Below are 22,141 nucleotides of genomic sequence, written 5' to 3' on the forward strand. Positions count from 1 at the left end.
TTTACCTCTTATCTATCACTAATAGGCGTATCTTACTGTAAAACGACCTAGAAATATAATTTTGTAGGCTGCGCAAAAAGGCTAATGCTCAACTTTCATAGCCTGATTCGGCCTGGTTTATCGGCTGGCCAATCAATCTTTTTTTTTTTATTATTATTAGGAGAATATAGTAATCTTTGCTCACACACTGCTAGTAACTGTAGTGTAATTACTGAATTTAGAACAGTAACACGTTACTCGTTACTGACAAATGTAATGTGAGTCCAGTAACGATTACTTTGTAACGCATTACACCAAACTCTGGTTGCCACTAAAAAAATAATCACAAATGAAAACTTACAAAAAACTCCCAACTTATAAACTCCCAACTTACTTAATAATCCCCCCCCCCCCCCGCACACACAAACACCATTTCATCACCCCCCCCAACCCCCCCCCCCCCCCCGCCCACACACACACACACAAACCATTTCCTCACCCCCCCCCCCCCCCCCCACACACACACACACTGGCTCTTGAGCACAATAATTTAGAAGAATACAAGAAGAATACTTGAACTTGAACTAATGCCACCATTATGCTCTCCCGAAGAATACCAACATTATGCTACCCTAAAAAGTACCTCAATGTCTTTTGCAATGGTGGCCCAGTCATCAGTAGTCATGTTGCAAGAGTCAAGTAAGGGGCAATACTCCATCACAGTGGCAACAATCCTCTTTTTCTGCCTAGAGAGCCTAAGAACAGAGTGGACAGGACATAGACAGTACTGTAAGCAAGGAGGAAATACAGTGTTCACAAACCATATTCATAAGTCCTTGAGCTGCATTAGGACATTGATATGTCAAGGGGGAAAAATCAGATTGAGACTTGAGTGAGCCTCGGGGCCCTAATTTAAAAGGCAGCCAAAGTCTAAAGTCTAACTAAAGCTAATTCCACAATGTGGCTAAATCAATTTTGCTAATAAAAAAAAAAGCAAGATCCTAAGCTCACATGGATAAGCTCAGTGCTTCCACAGTTCATGCAAGAGACACTTTGCTCATAGAATGACCTCACTCTTTGCCGGTCATTTAATGTAGGGACCTTAAAAGAAAATTGTGAATGTCCAGTTGGTACAATAGTTTTAAACACTTTGCATTGCTTGTTTAATGCAACAGGTTAAATAGCAGGACTAAACATTCCTATGATGCCAGCACTGATATTTAGTACTGGTTCTTCAAGTGTAAGTTACTGTTAAAAAAAAAACCAAAGCGCATAGCAGATAGGGAAATATCAGACATTATAGGAGGCATGCTAATGTTGTGCAAAGGTAAGCCTATGTGGACTAACCATCAAGTTTCATTCGCATGACAAGAGGTCATGACAACCAATCAAGCCAGTGAATTCATTGCTATTCCCCCCTTCAAATCATCTCATCCCTAATCTGCAAGGCAACTATAATCACTCTGGACCCATACCACCCACTATAATAACTCAAGACCCAGACCACCCACTCCACTAACCCTTCACAAACTACCCATATGCAGAAAGGTTTGTCTCAGTAAGAGCTTTGTCCCGACAGCCATAAGAGCAATAAATAGGCAAACCCCAGGACGTGCAGGGCTGGAACGATGGAGGTTGCAATGGTGTTCAGACACACATGTGTCCATAACATCCACTTAATTCATACCTTCATACTTGAACACAGAGTTGACAGCACATCATTGTCAACTCTGTTATCATTAATCTATGCAGAATTAACACAGAATTAACAGAGTTGACATTTCCCATCATTTTGTGGCTTGTGTCTAGCCTAGAAATCTAGACGCACCCTAGCGGCGGCAAATTAATTTGCTCAGCCTGTACGTCTAGTATCAAACCATAGGGATTTCTATTGGCTGACGCCGTGGACGTCATCCAATCACAGCGCTCTATTTTGTTAGAGAGTCTTAAGGCGGGCTTAACAGGATAACGACAGTCCTGCTACGGTGAACAACAAGAAAGGTGGCTATGGCGAACGAAGAGTGGTTGTTTGAATCGGCGTTGGCGTCAACTTTGGAGGAGTTGGACTTGTGCTTTTCTTTGAAAGTTGAGCAACACAATGCACTTAAGTCATTCCTTTCGAAGAAGGATGTATTTGCCGTTTTGCCGACCGGATACGGATATGGTCGTAGCGCTGGCCTATTGCATGCCTAGGCAGTTTGAAAGACAATTCTCTGCCCGCCCCTTGGAGGCGAGGTGAATGGTTCGATTCCAGACTATACATTTCAATGATATAGGATGGCCCGCCAGGCTAGCTTAGGTCCACATCCTAACCTCAAACTAGTTACTGCATGATACGTATAAAACCAGAATTTCATGGCTTTTCATCATATTATTGTTTTTTAACAATTGAGTGAGAGTTTCACTCCAATAAAGCAATAAGGGGGCAGCCGTGGCCTACTGGTTAGCGCTTCGGACTTGTAACCGGAGGGTTGCTGGTTCGAACCCCGACCGGTAGGCCACGGCTGAAGTGCCCTTGAGCAAGGCACCTAACCCTTAGTTAGTAAATGAATCATGTTTAGTCAAGTTAAATGCATGACTCTGTAGTCGGAGACAGTCAATAATATGGGGTGTAGAAGTAATTTAATTAATGTTGTGGATAAATTGGGTCTAAAATAAATATAAAACATTGTTATTGGTGAAAGGGTGTTTTTTATTAGCATAATTGTTCAAAATTGATTCCATAAAGATTTATTTTTTTGATAATAACTAAATCTTTATCATGGAGATGGGAAATGTACCCTGAATTATAGAATGACCCATTATATATATTATATTCATCACCCGGAGAGAAGAAAATACTATTTTATGATTGGCTGGCGGGGTGGCTTTTAATTCTGAATAACGGGACACCTATGAATAAAAAAAATAAAATAAAAAAAGTGTAATCGCCGTTCCATATCAATGCTTATGAATGGTAACTATAACAACGATAGTAGGACGACGGTTGAGCCTGGAGGCAGGCTTCGCAACAATGGAATCAACTGTAAACAAGCTAACTGTCCATGCTATCGCGGTTATAAGGCCAACGAAAGTTGTACAACAAGCGCACCTAATTGTAGATCCTATCCACCAGAGTTTAGAATCCATGCTTGATCAAACCAACAACCCACAGCGTCACCCTCTGATCGGAGGACGCTATTGAGCAATTACAGGGCTCTCTAGCCTGCACAGACTGGGGTATTTTTCAGGGCACCCTGGACGAGAGGGTATCCACCATCACTGACTTCATCAAGTTCTGTATCCACACCACCATCCCCACCAGAACTGTCAAAAGATACCCCAACTCCAAACCCTGGATTACCCCCCACATAAAACATGCACTTCAAGAAAAACGGACAGCATTCAGGAATAAGGACTGGGCCACTCTCAAAATACTCAACAGACAAATAAAGAATGACATCATCAGAGCCAAAATGCAATATAAAAACAAACTGGAGCAGGAGTTTAGCAACATGAACACAAAACAAGCATTCCAGAGAATCAAGAAACTTACAGGTCAAGAACATAACCACCATCACCAACCAAGTTCGGACCCTCTTCATCTTGCAAACACCCTGAACAATTTCTTCAACCGGTTCGACATCCATGACCACACCCCCACCTGTGAGGAACTTCTCAGAACCCTCCCCTCCCATGAACCTCACCACCCGCCCTTCACAGAGGAGGATGTGCAGCAGCAGTTGGCCAGGTGCAAAGTTGGCAAGGCATTAGGGCCAGACGGCATCCCGGCAAAGGTGCTGAAGTGCTGCGCAATGGAGCTCTCCCCCATCTTCCACTCCATCTTCTGGGAATCCTACAGGACAGCAACAATATACCCACCCTCTGGAAAACATCAACCATCACACCTGTACCCAAGAAGCCACGTCCCTCAGAGCCTAACCACTTCCGTCCAGTCGCACTCACCCCAATAATCATGAAATGCATGGAGAAAATCATACTACAACTCATCTTACCTACTATCAGCACACAACTGGACCCATACCAATTTGCATACCGGCCGAAAAGGGGGACAGAGAACACAGTGGCATGCCTTCTCCACTCCCTCCTTCACCACCTCCAGACTCCCCATAACTTAGCCTCAGTTCTGTTTGTTGACTTCAGCTCCGCATTCAATACAATCCAGCGCCATCAACTCATCAAGAAACTACAGCACCTGAATGTCACCCCTCCCCTCATCCACTGGATAAACAATTTTCTCAGCAACCGGCCACAGACAGTGAAAATAGGGACATCATCATCATCGACTATCATCACACTGGAACCCCCCAAAGTTGCGTACTCAGTCCCTTCTTGTACACACTTTACACAAATGACTGCCAGAGTTCACTACCCAACACCACTTACTACAAATATGCAGATGACACAGCCATAGTAGGACTACTTACAGACAACAGTTCCATCACAGCCTACCAACAGTCCATCACAGATTTTGCAATATGGTGCTCTGATAACTACCTCCAACTTAACATTGACAAGACAAAAGAACTGGTCATTCATACATCAAAATCACCCCCTGGACTCACTCACATCACCATCCATGGCCAACCAGTTGCACAAGTCAGCACTTTCAAATATCTTGGTCTCACCATTGACAATAAACTTAACTTCAATGAACATGTCACCATCACACAGAAACGTGCACAACAGAGACTGTATGCAATACGCAAACTAAGATCACTGTATGTTGCCCCCAATCTCCTTCTGCTACTCTACAAAAGCATCATCCAACCCCTTCTACTCTACTGCTCCCCCTGTTTCTTCACCATACTAAATGTCACCAGCAAGAACAAACTCATTAAAATCTCACACTTAGCATCCAAGATAATACAGCTTCCCACCCCCAGCCTCACTGATGCAAATGACAAAGCCACCACACGCCTTGCACGTACCATAGTAAGCAGCCCTGACCATCCCCTGAACCGGTTCTTCACCCTACTCCCATCTGGCCGCAGATACAGAGCCCTGGACTGGAAAAGAGCGCACTTTAAGAAAAGTTTTGTACCCTCAGCAATCACTGCACTTAACAAACTCCTGTGACAATCATCCATCCCCCCTATTCTTTTGTGTTTTATGTTGTCTGTACTGTCCACCTTTTTGATTTTCTAGAAAGACTGATGCAATGCAGCAAATATATTAAAAGGCTAAAGTCCTACATTGGCTATGTTGTAGCCTATCCCCAGAATATCAGCAGCAAACTCAGTCTCGCAAAACAGTCCAAATAAAACACATATCGGCCTGTTGCCTATTCTGCCAGCTTGTGCCAATATATCGTCCAAAATGCTTGATTGCATTCTCCACATTTTTAGCTACATTTTCATGTACCACATCAGCATTTGTGTTTAGTGAATCTTTTGTAAATTGCTTTACAATAGCGTCGGGCCCTTGTCAGCAGCCTTCGGCTTGCCTCTTGCCACTATTCACTCCTTCGTCTTCAACATTCCCTTCTCAATATTTTTGGCCTCAATGTGTCCAGTTACATAGTCTGTCTGTTCTTAGTCTTGGATTTTGTGAAATAAATGTCTAAATATCACCTGCTTGCTGCAGCTTCCTTTTAAAACAGCATCTTTTTTTCTCTCGAGCATTTAATTTGCTGCCGGCTTGTCTCTCCACATCGTCCAAAATGCTTGATTGCATTGCATTCTCCACATTTTTAGATACATTTTCATGTACCACATCAGCATTTTTGTTCAGTGAATCTTTTGTAAATTGCTTTATTTTATTGACTGTTTTGCGAGACAGAGACTGAGTTTGCTGCTGATATTCTGGGTATAGGCTACAACATAGCCAATGTAGGACTTTAGCCTTTTAATATATTTGCTGCATTGGATCAGTCTTTCTAGAACAGGCAAGAGCTTTCTAGCCTCACGTCAGAAGCACCGCATCACCCATATACATTAAAACAACCAGCGGATGGTGGGCAGGTGTGGTTTTGAAAATTGGTAAAAAAAACTTTGGTGCGGATTGATGATACATTTTGCTATGCAGTTATGGTTGAAATAATAGCCCATCAGTGTGTGTGCCTCTCTCTCGCTCAGAGGGGAGGGGGAGGCTGAGGGGTTGATCAAGCATGGATTCTAAACTCTGTGGTGGATAGGATCTACAATTAGGTGTTAATTAATATTACTACGCTAGGTCAAGTACTCCCAAGTGCTATTGCGCCACACATTGTAGTTCTCCTGTTTATTCGCTTGGAAAATCGCCACGTTTCATGTTGTGTGACCTTACACATTTTTATCAACTACTCGTGCAACTGTATTTAAGTAGGGAAAACGTGGATGTGTTTGATTAATGCTATCTTCCTCCCTTCTACGGCTACGTCTGGGCCCGCTAACATAGCAACATGCTAGCACATTCGCGCCACAAGCCAGAGCGCTTGAGTGCACGTACCGACACCGGACAGGTATGACTCAACTTGTGAAAGTTAAGGTAAGAACATATATTAATACTGACATTGGGTGGCGTGTTCCTTTAAGTTGAATGAACTGAGTGCGGCCAGAGAGGTAAGATGTGAACCAGTCTAATGGAGTGTGGGTGATGCCAATGGAAGACAGCCTGTTGAGGAGGGTGGTGTGACAAATGGTATCAAAGGCTGCACTCAGGTTGAGGAGGATGAGGACGGTGACGAGTCCAGAATCATAAGGAGGTTGTTGGTGATTTTAATAAGTGCTGTTTCAGTGCTGTGGAGTGGGTGGAAACCGGACTAGAACTGTTCATACAGGTTATTATGGGATAGGTGAGAATGGAGTTGGGAGGCAACTGTTTTTTCAAGGATTTTGAAGATGAAGGGTAGATTGGATATAGGACGGAAGTTGTTGAAGTTGGAGGGGTCGGCACCAGGTTTTTTTCAAAATTGGGGTAATGGCAGCAGTTTTGAAGGATGTAGGTACAGTTCCAGTGGTGAGAGAGGAGTGAATGATAGCAGAGATGAAGGGGACAAGGGAGGGGAGGCAGGCTTTAACAAGTTGTGTGGGGAGGGGGTCAAGTTGACAAGTAGATGGCTTGGATTTCCAAATGAGTTCTGTGATTTCTGAGAGAGTGGGGAGCTAGAAGGAGGAGAATGAGTATGTGGATGGGTGAGAGTCGGCTGAGATGCTGAGGTGAGGAATTGTTCCAAGGTGCTGGTGGATATTCTGGATTTTTGCAATAAAAAAGGACATTAAGGAGTTGCAGAAGGAGGTTGTGTACAAGTGAGGGGGAGAGAGTCCTGGGGTTGGGTGATAGTGTTAAGTAGAGAGAACAGTGGCTCAGAGTTGCCTTTACTGGCAGAAGATCGGGGGGGAACCAAGAGGCGGAAACGGAAAAAGAAACAGTTCTGTTTTTTAACGGAGCAAGGGAATTAATAATATTATGGAAACCAGTGTTGTAATGAACACACTGGGACCCTCTACTATTGTACATAAAGGGCCAAGTCTGACAAACTCCTACTGCTGTATATTTTTGTAAAGCTTGATCAATGTTTTCTTTTTAATGATACTAGACAGGATCGATCAGTGTTTCCCTTACAATGTATTCAGCAGCGGCGCAGCGCCGCTCCTGGAATTCAAGCGCTGCGGCAAAAAAGTATCCTAATAAATGTTTTTAAAAAAACACGCAAGTGAACTTCAGGAACAGCTGCCGTTCGTTCAGGTTTGATGTCAACAAATAGTAGTAGTTGAAGGCGCAGTCAGGGATTCCACAGGAGATCACGTTTGTTTGTTTGTGTTTATGTTTATTAGCAGAGGCAATTTTGTGCAAAAAACGTAGCCTGTATTATGTTAATCAAGGAACCAAATTAAACACACCAGCGAGGTAGCTAGCCCCTACCTTCAGTAGCCTATTCCCAGATAAATTCCACGCATTGTTTCGTTTTTGTTTGTTATACAGTCAATGCTTTCAAGCCCTGTGTTGCTAACATACCTAGGCTGTGAAACTAAGGTGTAGCCTATTGGTGGGTTTAATTGAATTTGAGTAATAGGATAGGCTACTGTACAAGCATTTACAGCTGGAGATAGTTTGTAATTCCAAATGAAATGATGCAAGACACTTATCTCCTATAATCTAAGATAGATTTTCTTCGAGTTGTTAGGCTTTTGAGCATTTATTTTATCAAATGACACGGAAAACATAATTCAATTTCATCCACATATCCTTATGCACGATGCACAACAACGCTACTAAGATAGCGCTTAAAGGAATTATCCGGAGTAAAATGCACTTTAGATTAATTTACGGATGATTGGGAGTACATACGTTGAGTTGACATCCAAATCATGTCATTTGGATGTGTTTTGAGAAAGTTCGATGTTACCGTTTTTAGTCAAAACTCGTTAGCCTGGAAGTGACGCGGGCATGTCATTTCGCCGCTACAAAACGCTATTTTTATACCTCTTCTACAGTTCCAAACAACATTACACTTACGTGGTAGTGAGTAGAGGGTCCCTAAAGCCAAACCGAAGTATCCCAAGGTCTTTATGTGGTCGGATAGAGAGTCCAGAATAAATTTCATCAAGCTAGCACCTTTCCGGAAATGTTGCCATCTTTGTTGCCATCTTAAGGGGAAAGTCCATAGGAGTCGATTGCTGAGTGTGGAGTAACACGCTCTGGAAATTCACAATTTCGTCGCCGTTTTTTTTTTTAGTCCAGTCCATACAACTTCATTTCAATTTCGAAAGAAATACTGGACTATGTTTTTTTTTTGACTAAAAACGGTAACATCGAACTTTCTCAAAACACATCCGAATGACATGATTTGGATGTCAACTCAACGTATGTACTCCCAATCATCCGTAAATTGATCTAAAGTGCATTTTACTCCGGATAATTCCTTTAAAATCGTGAGAATCAAGCAAGCCTCATGGGCCGTCACGGCCTTAAGGTGACAGGCACTCATTTCGACCTGCAAAGCACCAATACAGTAGCCTGACGAGCCAGACACATTAAAATGTAGGGCCTGGGCACTCACCGTTGGCAGTGCTCAGTCCGAGGGGCGGGATAATCGGTCTTTCAAATTCCCTCTGCACGCAATAGGACAGCGCTATGAGTCCCATGCGAGCTAGTTGGCTAGTTCAAACTTCTGCCAACTTAAAAAAAGCTTAAAGGGGTCATAGAATGCAAAACCGAGTTTACCTTGTCATAGATGAATAGCGATAGTTCAGTGGGTGAAATGGACATACAGAGAACTTCAAAACCCCATCGACACCTCCTACCTATGCAAATCTCACAATTCGAAACTCCCGCCATCCAAACAAAGCTCCGAGTTTACGCAAAGTCTGGGGTGGTACCTTATTTGGCTCTGGCCTGTACATTTGTCACGCCTCAAAATTTACATACAGACCAGCCCACTGGTGCTCTGAGCCCAGGAACGTGAATGGAGAGTGAAGATGAGACAAACACTAGTTTAGCTGCCTGCTCGTTTACTTCCACAGGAATTATAAAGCAGACAGTTCTTCAAGGATATCGAAAATGAGCCACGGTCGTAAATGCAGTGTTCCAGGCTGAAACTTAGGCTACAAAGAAAGCGGAGACTTTCCATAGTCTCCCCAAGGATTCAAAAGTTCGAGGGGCATGGATAATGTTTTTCTACCAGAAGATCCCTGCAAAGTTCGACACTCCGTTATTAATTAGCAAAACATTTCACCGAAGGCAGTTTTCAAAACCTTGGACAGTTTAAAGCAGGATTTGCTAAGCTGCTGTTACTGAAACGAGGGGTTGTTCCAACCGTAAGGTCATCACAATCGCATGCTGTAAATATTTTTTTGTCGCTAAGCAGTTATTAGCCATGCTAACATGTATCTAGCAAGTACAATGTGATTTAGCTCATTGGCAAGGCTATTTAATTTTCCTGTGTGTCATTCGGATAAAACCTGTGTTGTCATGTTAACCTACATTTTACTATGCATGTTTGTCGAGATCTCGGACAGGTTATGTTCTCAGCAAGATCTAACTGAAGCTGAGTAACACGATAGTTTGGTTGCTAAGCTGTAATATAACCCACATACGTTTTTGACATCAGAAGTAGAAACAACTTCAACGTTATCAATTCAAATGATATCTAGTCGATATGTTGAAAACCGTGTTGTCTAGATACAATGGATTTATTTGCACATTCTTATTTTAGAACATTACAAGAACGACAACATGACAAACGCAGCATGCCAAACAGATGCTCCAACTGTGGCATCTTGCGGGGCTTAGAATATTAGCAAATGCTATTGCTGTGAGTTAACAGCTTGGTGTGTGCATGCAAAAGTGACTTTCACTTGTGTTACAACATTTCTGTTGTTTGGTTTAGGTTTTATCTTGCAGCCATGCACTTCAATGAGAATGCTGAGTCCCTACAACAGAAGACAGCCAAGGAGAAACTACGACTTGCCAAACAATTTGTATATATATATATATATATATATATATATATATATACACTTTTTTATTACAAACAAATCAAAATGTGCAACAGTATAGGCACTAAAAAGAACTTAGTCTTAGACCTGATGCTACTGGTGTCGAAATCATCATCAGTACTGTAAACAAAGCACAATGTTCAGGGCCATACAATTTGTTTATTGTACAGTATACAGCCCACAATGCACTGTATTACAGTATCCAATATAAGTCCTCTTTCTTGTCCTCTTCGAGATCATCAAAGACCCTCTTCCTTATTGGGATACCGTCCAGCGGATTCCTGTGCCCTAGAACTTGTGTGCTCAGCTTGACAGACATGAGTCACGGTTCAGTCGACAAGGGGTCTGAATCCAACGTACTGCCCTGAAGTATCCGGACGCTCCCTCCATATGCGTAGCACCACACACGAGGGGATCATGACACGGACGCTTCTTCTAAGGAAACCCCAGATCCTGCTCACCAAAGACCTGTAGGCCAAGTCACTTCATTGCCTGCAACGAGAACAGGGTGGAAAAGCACATTTTTTTACTATTTATTTTTCAATCTTTTACATTAGAGTATCACTGGACGATTGTTGAAAAAAATAAATAAAATTTGTCATTTTGTGGTGTTGATCAAACTGTGTTTTTGCAATATGCTGAACCAATAATGAATGTGTATTGGTTAAAAATATTTTATTTATATACTGTAACTGCTACTCCATGGTACTATGTAAATTGCCCCTTGGGGATAAATAAAAGTGTTTTTGAATTGACAAAAAGAGAGTAGGCCTAGTAATATTTCCGTTGACCTCGTTTTACTTCAGCCATAGGCTACAAACTGCACAGAGCTCCTGCCCAGCTAACTGGGACGTCCTGTTGTAGGATCATACATTACTACATGGAAAGAAGGTAAAAATCTCAATAATCAGATGACTTAATCAGCAGGATAGTAATTACACGAGTACATTAGACTTACTGACACAAACGCAATATTTTCATTGACGGAGCAGTAGGCTACTCGTTTCACTTCAGCCATATAGCCTACGAACTGCACAGAGCTCCTGCCCAGCTAACTGGACGTCCTGTTGTAAGATCGCATATTACCACTACAATAATGTATGTACAGTGATGGCCAAAAGTATTGGCACCCATGCTAAAGTTGACTGAAAAGAGGAATATAAAATCATCTTTTGGAAATTGATCTTAATGCCTTAAGTGAAAAATTAGGAAATATCTAACCTTTAAGGACACCAATTTTCTTAGTGAATGAATAATGTATCATAAATAAATAAATGTTCTTCCTTAAAATACAGGGGTCATAAGTATTCCCACCCCTATGTTAAATTCCCATAGAGACAGGCAGATTTTTATTTTTAAAGGCCAGTTATTTCATGGATCCAGAATACTGTGCATCCTGATAAAGTTACCTTGGCCTTTGGAATTAAAATAGCCCCACATCATCACATACCCTTCACCATACCTAGAGATTGGCATGAGTGTTATTTCAGTTAGCCTATTAGCTGGTTTGATTTGCATTGAGCTCAATGAGCATCAAACCAGCTAATAGGCTAACTGAAATAACACCCATGCCAATACCCCTGTATTTTAAGGAAGAACATTTATTTATTTATGATACATTATTCATTCACTAAGAAAATTGGTGTCCTTAAAGGTTAGATATTTCCTCATTTTTCACTTAAGGCATTAAGATCAATTTCCAAAAGATGATTTTATATTCCTCTTTTCAGTCAACTTTAGCATGGGTGCCAATACTTTTGGCCATCACTGTAACTCCTAATCAGATGACCTATTCAGCAGGAGAATATACTTACTGACTAAAACGAGTACTTTCCTTGCAAGCAGCACTCCTTTCACTACAGCATAGCCTGAACTGGCTACGAACTTTTCAGCTAGCTTCTAACTGGACATCTTGACAAAAATTGCACAAGGGTACGAGTTGTAAAACATTTGTTTGTGTGCAAATTAATAACTTCTGTTGCTTACAATGCTAAAAACGAACCTAATACAATGTTTAGCTTAGTCTACGACACTAACGTGCGAGTATTGCACTAGTATTACAGCTAGCTAACTGGGCTACGTGTGGCAAACTCAAGTAAATGACAAAACTTACCACTCTGAAGTAGTCATTTCCAATCTATGGGCGACTGATTGCTCCTCTATTTTAGATTCTTCCTCTGATTCAGGCACAAATATGCTGTTCAACACCTATGTCTCCATAGTATTTCCACCTGGGCTGTTTCAGTGAGTGCTGTCGGCCATGTTTGCGTCTTTGCTCCGGAGCTTCGCTCGTTGCAAACCAACCAATCAGCATGCAGTTCATCTAAATATTCATGAGCATATCATAAAAGGAAGAAAACCTCTCGTTTCATTCTAGGGCTTTTAACCAGGCTTGCATTAGGGCGCATAGAACAGCACATATGCCATTTTCAGCCCAACCAATGTTACACACCATATTCAGAGACCTTAAGGACCAGCACAAAATACCCTATATCATCATTCTATCACCCCTTTAACTCGTGTCACGCTGTTCGCCAACAGCAACATCCATCTTCTTTGTTTTCAAGTAGCAGGGAATTCAAGCCAAACCATTGCAACTCTGCCATCAATCATTATGTTAAGCCCGCCCAACGTCTCTATACACGATTTGATTGGCCTGATAGAAGTTTAATTTATCCAGCTCACAAGCCAACGGAGAGTTGCTAGACTACCCACACAGCAAAAGGACTCCGCGGCGGATCCGCCGCCGAGGTATGACGGCTTCCGGAACGGACCCGCGAAACGGACCCGTATCGGAGTCCAGATGCTCTCAGGAACGGATCCGCTACGAAGGCGGATCGCGGACCCGGCGTGGCTCCGCACTGCATCCACTCCGCATCCGCGATTAAAACCTTACCTCCGCGGCGGGTCCGTTTGGGATCCGCAAATCGATACATACATCCGCCGCGGACCCGCAACGGACTCAAAGGCTCATCTGGCCCGGGTCCGTTTTGGACCCGTTTATCTCATTTTTAAAATTCCTTCTGTTCTTGCTGTAGGATAAAACTAGGCAACTATAGGATAAAAGTAAAACTATCACTAGGCCTAGCCTAGGCTACTACAGCAATATAGGCCTACGATTAATCTGCATTGCCTCGTATTTTTAACTTAACAATACTGTCAATAAACCTAACAGAAAAGGTTTAAGTCAAGACATCAATTTACTGTACAAACGTGATCACTACTCAATGAAAATATAAAATGGACATTTATGGAAAGTTACAGGTTATAAGCTATTCTGTTTTTGTTAAGTAGCCTACATTGCCTAGGCTACTTTACATTCATTTTGTGGTCAAAACCTAATTTAGTGCTTTATAGGCCTAGGTCAGTGCAGACATGAAATATTTTATCTAATAGGCTACAACTTCAATGAAATACTGCGCTATGCACAGCTAAAATATCAGAAAATGAATAACTGGTGAATGACAAGAAGTTCAATAAAAAGATTGTTTAATGCTTATTTCTCCTATTACTCCATTTGTGTGGATGGAGGCGGAACACATCTCCTCGTTGCCCGATCCACCGCCGGTTGAAACACCTGATTGCGTGTTTGGTGACCTCAGTGTCCGTGGCAGACCGTGTCACCATGTTTTTCCTCACAGCACCTGTAATCAAACAGACAGATATGTTTATGTTTATGGTATGTAGCATCCAAAGCCAAGTATGCTTACACAATACAATATATGAGATAGGTATTAAGGAGATTAAATTTAAAAAGAAACATGACTTACAAAGCTCCTCTGTTCGCTGCACGTTGAGGGCTGGTGTGGGGGTGGAGGGAGTTGAGGAGGGACTGCCGTTCCTGGCCCATAGTGAGGTGGGCGGTGTGCGAGAGGAGGAACATTTTTTTATTAAATGGTAGTATTAAATTGTATTAAATTGTAAAAAAAATTATTAAATCTGTTAACCATGACTGATAATACACATGGGGCCTTTCTATTCACTAATATTTCAGAGATCAGTCCCTACCTTGAGTAACTCTCCGTATGTTAAATGCAGGTGCAGGGAGTTGAGGTGGTGAAGAGTGTTGCGGTCCTGCCCCATGGTGAGGTGCTAAGGGAGATAAATGGTTGTGATCTGTTAACCATGGTAGGCTGAGAGCTACAGGGCCAAACAATGGCAAACAAAAACAAATCTCTGGTCATGCTGGACATGAATTTGTATGTTTCAATATTTTGGTATGTACTATCTATATCAACTCCATGAATGGATTGACATTGAAATCAATGTGTTTCAATACAATCTGATAATAATGAATGAACTTTTCAGGCAATATTGCATGAATGCAGATGTTTTAACTGACAAAATATTTGGCTGAGATTTTGAAAGTAATGGATAAAGTATGCAGAAAATCTCAGATGGTAATGCAGATGCAATCTGTTGATCTGAAATGGAGTGACTACTGCTGTGTTAATATAGATGGGGCCACTGTATTCAATATTATTTCAGAGATCAGTCTTTACCTTAACAGTTTTCTCCAGGTTGAGGGGTAATGACTCGGCTGCCTGGCACTCGGCGAGATGGTGGAGCTGGAGGAATAGATACAAAGAGAGGGGAATGTCTTTAGCACTAAGAATGTTAACCATATCTCTAATTAATATTATGATTTAGTTATTTCAATGTTAAGAGATTATTACTTACTTTGCCAGTGCAATTGGCTTGGGCTTGAGGCTTCAACTGATATACCAGGCGAGTTGGAAGGTACCTCAGAGATGCAAAGTCACCATTTTCTGGCTCTTCACTGTCATCAGAGTCCCCGAAACGATGGCTGTTACATAACGATATCATTATGGTTATTGCAATCCCAAAATTTCCAAATATACATATAGTACAAGCATCTCTGGTCTATTTTGGAATGCTACGGGAATGTGTTCACATTACATTTTAACAACCCAGAAAGTATCTTACTTGATCAAGCAAACCCAACAGAGGCAATCGTAACGTTAGATGCTAGAATCCAGCCGATAAAAGTTGACGCTGCAGAACAAACAAAATAGAAGATGGGGACCAAGTTCCATACAGTTAAGTTACGTTAGCATAATAAATCACAAACCGATGCCAATAGTGGTCTGAACCGACTTAAACAGTGATTAAAATGCCAAGGCTTTCATTACAAAGATGGCAGATAGACACTAAAGTTACGTATGAGACCAAACTTGGCAAAATGCAAACGTTAATGCACAGCTAGCTAGAGGCTAGGGCTAAACCATTATCAGTGAGTCAACATGCTAAAGTTGTAGGTAGCTATCATAGCAGAGTGCTTCACTGACTTCATTGACTGAAATACCAGTGCCAATATCACCTTTAATCAAGGTTTGCATCGCAAACGTGATTTCAATATATGTATAGCACTAATAGACATTAGCAATAACTTATGCAATTGCGCCTAGCAGCATGCTAGCTAGCAGCTATATGCCGCTAGCATAGTAGCACTATATGGACAACAGCGACACATTAAAACAGACAAGACCAGACTAATGTTAAATAACAATGTGTGTTTTTTAAATCACACTACCATAACATATTCTGCCGAAATTGCTATCCCATGTTAAATCAGATAGGCTACAGACTCATATGAGCATCACAGCTAACAATAACGTTAACTTTGCACAAACTGTTGCACAAAATGACAAACGTCTCTGGTTGCACTAACGTTAACGTTAGTCCTAATATCAAACAACGTCATTACAATTAATAAACATGATGATTATAAAACCACAAAGGCCAATGTTTAGCTATTGTGAATGTCGCAATATATTAATAAATATCACTTACTCGAGAGGGTTCAGCGCAACTGTGTCCCAGCAAAGAAAATATCCACTAGTATGACTCTTCTTGGCTCTTGGTGTACAGTCATGTTCAACCGTTACAGTAAATGCGCGTCCGCGCCCGCGGATCCGACATGGGTCCACTCAGGATCCGCTGTTTGACAGTAGAATTTACGGGGCCGCCTGGAGGCGGAGCTGATCCTCTGTGCGGCACCAAAAGGAATGCGACAGTCACGCGGGTTTGGCGTCTTGAAGGCGGATCCGCCTAGGAGTCTACTGCTATGTGGGATAACCCTGCTAGAAATCTAGCTAGGGTGTGTCTAGATTTCTAGGCTACCAATACAGTGTAATGACATGAAAGAGAAGTCTTTATAGTTTATACAGTGCTGTGCAAAAGTTAAGACACCCATGCTAAAATTGACTAAAAGGAGGAATAAAAATCATCTTTTGGAAATTGATCTTAATGCCTTAATTTAAAAAAATGAGGAAAAATCAAACCATTAAGGACATCAATTCTTTTTGAATGCATCATGTATCGTAAATAAATAATTGTTATTATATACTGTAAATAAATGTCTTAACTTAGCACTGTACATTCTAAATAGTAACAGTTTGTACAGTGGCCTGTGATTGAGCTTTATTTTTTGTAATTAATTGTAAATAATAATTTTCTGTTGTGTGTGTTGTGCGATTTCATTTTTGTTTCATTTCAATTTCTAATAATAATGTAATAATTACTAATAATGTAAATGAAAAAGGTGAAAGAAAAACCATGAATAATCCTGTTATTCTCTCAGCTCTTCCACATGTGTCTTAGACACTGCCTACCAATTTCTTCAAAACAGTTTTTCACCTCATCTGCCTACCAGATCTTCAAATTGTAAATGTATCACTGCTGTCTGGCACTTTTCTTAAGTCACTGAAAACAGCTGTTGTAAAGCCACTTCTCAAGAAGAATAACCTGGATGCCTCCATGCTGCCGCACTAGCAAAAGGTCGTAACTTCGATTTTGGCAAAAAATAGTTTTTGTCATTATTAGGCAGTGGTGGAGGAAGTACTGAACCTCAGTACTTAAGTAAAAGTACAAATACACAGAGAAATATTTACTTTAGTAAAAGTAAAAGTACCACAATGACAACCCTACTTAAGTAAAAGTAAAAAGTACCTGCTTTTAAATGTACTTTAAGTATTAAAAGTAAAAGTATTTGCATAATGATTTATTCTCTTAATATCTATATTCTAAAAGGAAAAATCAGTATGGGCTGTGGCATTTTAATTAAGCTAGTTTTAGGTTATACTCGACTAGATAGTTTTAAGTTAATGCAATTGTGCTTACCATCTGTGGCCCAGTTTAGATTCTGACCTACAATTCTAGAGACTGTAATTCTGGTTATCTACTAGGGTGATCTGCTGAGTAATATCATTCAGCAAAACACGAGAGCCTGAAGTTTAACGGGGTAGACAAGGGAAACGTCGGGTGGATCGTAATGCCAATTATGCTGATTGAACAGAAAAGTTGCTGAGAAAGGTGTCTTTATGATTAAGTTCAGTTTCACTTGCGCAGACGCATAGACATTGAATGAGCGCTCACGTTACTACCCCCCAATTGTAGGCTATGCATCTTTATTTAATCACACACAATTAAGGAATATTTCCTAATCTGGAAAATGTTACGTTTTTTCCGGCCACCGGTTCATTAATAGTCTACCATTCATTTGTGCCGCAAATGATCAGACGTGTGACAGAAGCATGGGCATAGCCTGTAACTTCGCTGATCCGCGGATAGCAATCTCATCGGAGAGGAGGCCCTAACGCTGCAGATAACAGACAGAGAAAGGCACAGAACACAGTTGCATGTACAGTGTAGCCATGGGTCTGGTGAATATAGCCTACCGAATGCAGATGGCTACAAGCTCACGCTTTGCCTGGTCTAGACTAGAAGCTTATGTTTCTAAGAATGCACGTAGCGCTCCAGAATCTTTGGTAGCAACCCCCCGGTAAAACAAACGTGTTTGTCAGAGAGAAAAAAAAAAACTGATCATAAAATGTATCGTAAAAAGGAACGATGGTGTTGTAGAAATGTAGCGGAGTAAAAGTACAGATAATTGCTGTAAAATGTAACGAAGTAAAAGTCAAAAGTATGCACTATAAATTTTACTTAAGTAAAGTACAAATACGTGGAAAATGTACTTAAGTACAGTAACGAAGTATTTGTACTTCGTTACATTCCACCACTGTTATTAGGACAATAAACATAACTTTTATCATGTAGACAAACATCAAGTTTTAATTCGGTTGTTTTTTGGGAGAAATAAGATTGTTTTTGCCGTAACTTCAAAAAGCCGAGGGGAAACTGTGGCAGAAGCCCTTAACATCAGATTTGGCTTTTTGCCTTCCTTTCACGCTGCTACTGAACACTCGATTAAAGTTACGGTGCGAAGTCACGGCAAGCTGCCTTCTGACCGACCATCAACGTGAAGTTGTATTGCCGGCTGGAGTTATGTCTAGGCTATGCATTATTCAATTAAATCACCTCAGACACACACTAACTTCAATAAAGTGTATAGCCTACAGTAGCCTACTTTGTTTTGCAGTGCTTGCTTTTTGTTAGATTGATGGCTTTGAAACGTAGCCTAGCCTAAATGCCAAGATCAAGGAATGACATTATGCTGGTGCATTAAAGATAGGCTAATCTTGATAGCCTAGCCTAAAAACCTAAACTCAACAACATAGGCTATTCAGTAACAAGCGGTGCATTAGAGTATGGCTTGTAGCCTAGGATATCTTAATTCACATCACAGCCCGTAATACAAGGCTACATGTCAACTGGAGAAAGAAAAAATTCTCATATTATGCTAGCTCTCGCCTGCAAATGATAGTCATTGCCTGAAAACTACGCGAGTTTGTTGGAGCCGCAACGATACACCTTCCACACACACACCAGCAGCAGGAATGTAGTAATTTAGAGCCTACCTTTTGTTGTTTTGTTAAAATCCATACCAAACAACCAACGAGAAAGCAAATACATTAAATCTGCAAAGAGTTTTTAAAACTTGAGTCAAAACTCCCAAGTTGTTACAGGCTGTCAATTCTATCAATGCAAGCCTAAAGTTTAGTGTAGCTGCGGGTTAGTGGGGAAATTAAAGCTAGTCGCAAAGCAGGCAGCTTTAAATTGCAGTAATATAAAATGACCAAATAAAGGCAACCAACATCCTAATCTACCTAATTTGTGTGGAAGAACTTTGTTTTATCATCTGCATTTGGTTAAGTTTCCATTCTATTCAGGAAAATGTATAGGCCTACGTTTAGGCTAATCATAATAAGACCTACACACATCATCAAAATGTATTCCTGATTTCATGATAATAATGCAAATACTGCAAGTAAAATCCCAAGAAATATTAATTCCTATGTTTTCACTTTTCAGCAGACATTAAGATGCTACAATGGGATGATTCTGAAATATGTTTGCTGTTCTAGGCTGGTTATCGAAATAAATAAGCCAATGAGTCTAAATTAGTGCCTCATATCCAAACAGAAAAATATGCTTTATATATTAAAACATCAAAACACTCTCATTCTTAATTCTGACATATCAATGACTGTCTGTGTGGTAGAATGAGTATGAAATACAGAAAAAAATGAAAAAACTATCATTTTCATATGATGATGAAATGTGAAGCCATTTTATCATGGTGAGTCCAATAGGGTTAATATTGCTTACATTTTAAGTGAAAGTTATAATTGTTATCATAACATTGTGCTATAAAATAGAAGTTAAGGTATTTTGCCTTAGTATGACCGATTGTCATTTTGTGGGCAATACTAAGGCAGAATACAGTAACTTCCAAAAAAGGGTCAAAGGTCAAATTTGAGTTACATTTTTTTTTTGTAGATTGACACTGTTGATCACAATATTTTACTACACAGACTAGAACACTGGGTTGGATTTACAGGCATAGTTATCAGCTGGCTAAAATCATATCTACAAGAAAGGAGCTTCTTTGTTGCCATTGGAAACTACCTCAACGTCCTTGACCTGTGGTGTTCCCCAGGGGTCGATCTTGGGGCCACTATTATTCAACCTCTATATGCTCCCACTTGGACAAATCATCCAAAATAATTTGATTTCATATCATAGCTATGCAGATGACACACAAATTTACTTAGCTCTGTCACCAAACGACTATGGTCCTCTATTAATTGACAGTGATCTAAATTTCAACAGCCACATGAAAGCGATAACTAAATCAGCTTTTTACCACCTCAAAAATATTGCCAAACTCAGAGGGCTGATGTCAAAACATGACTCATTCATGCATTTATCTCCAGCAGGGTTGTTTACTGCAATGGACTGTTCACAGGACAGGACTTTTACGGGCTTTTCCCAAATCACGGAAGAAACGTCGACGCAGTGGTATAGTAGCAGATGCAGAGGCAAGTGCTATTTAAATAATCTCCTTAAAACTCCTGGTGCACTTACAAACTTTCTAATGCCTCGTTATTGGACTAAAGGTCACAGTTGTACTACTGTAGAAGTTTCATACCATTCAGGGCATTATTAGTGGGGTAATTTAAAAGTTGGTTCCATTACGACTGCAGAACGTCATTAGTTTCTGACAGCGCTACTCGACCAGGGTTCGACCAAGGGAAAAAAGGTTCTGGGAGGGTGTTTGGATCAGGGTCATGGTGCAAAGGACCCTAGGGTGAAATTACTCCGAACCATCGCTTTAAGACCAAACTGTTCTCAGATGCTTTCTGCTAACCGCGCCGAGTTACAAATTCTGAATCTGCCTGATAATTATTCTACCTTGTCTTTTATTACTTTTTTACTACTTTTGCCTTTGTTTTTGCTTACTAATTATTCTTTATTTTTAAATGATTGTGTTTTATGTTTTCTTTTTATTATGATCTTTACCTTTTAACTATATTGCCCTTCTATGCTTTTATTTGTTATTATTGTTTGGTTTTGTTTATGTAAAGCACATTGAATGACCTCTGTGTATGAAATACGCTATATAAATAAACTTGACTTGACTTGACTTGACTTGACTGTTCAAGTACTGCAATAATCATGCTTTGTAAATGTTTGTGTTGATGGTTACAGTGGGCATTACTTCAAATTGGCCAGCTTCCCTCGCACGTGACCTCACGCGACTTTAATTTGTATTTCTCCAGTGACACTGCAACAACCCAAACAACCGCCAGATGGCTCTGGTGAGCAGGGTGTCTCGTAAAAAGAAATGTAGCCTGGAAAACCCTACACAGACTTCACTACAGACTTTAGCAGACTGGTTTAGAGTAATTTAATAGCCAGAAATATGCCTGCCCTGCCCTAATAAAGAAATATTTGGTTAACTGCAAGTGAATCCCGTTTGCAGCCGTAGAAGAAATGTATACGCCCTGCCTGTCAGTAGACGGAGGAGAATGGCAACTCTTCGTTGAACTTTTAAGTGGTGTTCAATGGTGTTGCTAAGCAGGCCGAGTTAGGCCTATAGGCCTAAATCAACATTGAAATAGTTATCGGATGATATTAAAAAGAATCGGAAATAATTTGGGATACTGCATATCAATGTAAATATACAGGTCACACAAGCACAAGTTTAAACTTCATGTAACTGTTAAGACTACAGAAATATACAACACAACTACCTCTATTTTTTTATATATATATATATATATATATATATGTCCTATATTTCTATTTTGATACATACATGTTCTATATTTCAGTCTTGCACTTTAATTTAATGTTTATTGTCTATGGCTATGTCCATAGTATGTCTATGTCTGTATTTAAAGCATGTCTATGTCTGCATGGGAGAGTAAGAAACGAAATTTCAATTCTTTGTATGACCAGTGCATGTAAAGAAATTGACAATAAAAGCCGACTTGACTTGACTTGAAATATTTGTCATTGAGCTGGAAATTTCA

At 40.5% G+C, this 22,141-nt stretch overlaps 1 protein-coding gene and 3 long non-coding RNA genes across 8 annotated transcripts in view; 1 reads left to right on the forward strand and 3 right to left on the reverse strand.

Annotated features, from left to right (window-relative positions):
- The window catches only part of aspg (asparaginase homolog (S. cerevisiae)), a 71,551-nt gene that overhangs the window by 40,672 nt on the left and 8,738 nt on the right, over window positions 1-22,141 (reverse strand). For all 5 annotated transcript variants that reach the window (XR_006031701.1, XM_042091305.1, XM_042091304.1 and 2 more), the window contains one exon: window positions 623-734. Coding sequence is in view for 4 of the 5 variants with exons in the window: in XM_042091305.1 (XP_041947239.1) it covers window positions 623-734 (112 nt within the window). In the remaining variant the exon portion in view is untranslated. The remainder of the gene's footprint in view (window positions 1-622; window positions 735-22,141) is intronic.
- LOC121708663 lies at window positions 9,893-20,656 on the forward strand. Its single transcript, XR_006031739.1, has 3 exons — window positions 9,893-9,903; window positions 17,967-17,969; window positions 20,572-20,656. It is a non-coding gene; the product is annotated as an uncharacterized LOC121708663 (long non-coding RNA).
- On the reverse strand, window positions 14,014-14,458 carry LOC121708648. The gene is made up of 3 exons (XR_006031724.1): window positions 14,409-14,458; window positions 14,171-14,241; window positions 14,014-14,044 (listed from the first exon to the last, which is right to left on the reverse strand). It is a non-coding gene; the product is annotated as an uncharacterized LOC121708648 (long non-coding RNA).
- On the reverse strand, window positions 14,455-15,121 carry LOC121708649. The gene is made up of 3 exons (XR_006031725.1): window positions 15,081-15,121; window positions 14,903-14,968; window positions 14,455-14,492 (listed from the first exon to the last, which is right to left on the reverse strand). It is a non-coding gene; the product is annotated as an uncharacterized LOC121708649 (long non-coding RNA).

This window comes from Alosa sapidissima, chromosome 5 (genome assembly GCF_018492685.1).
Source record: "Alosa sapidissima isolate fAloSap1 chromosome 5, fAloSap1.pri, whole genome shotgun sequence".
NCBI classification, from domain to species: Eukaryota; Metazoa; Chordata; class Actinopteri; order Clupeiformes; family Clupeidae; genus Alosa; species Alosa sapidissima.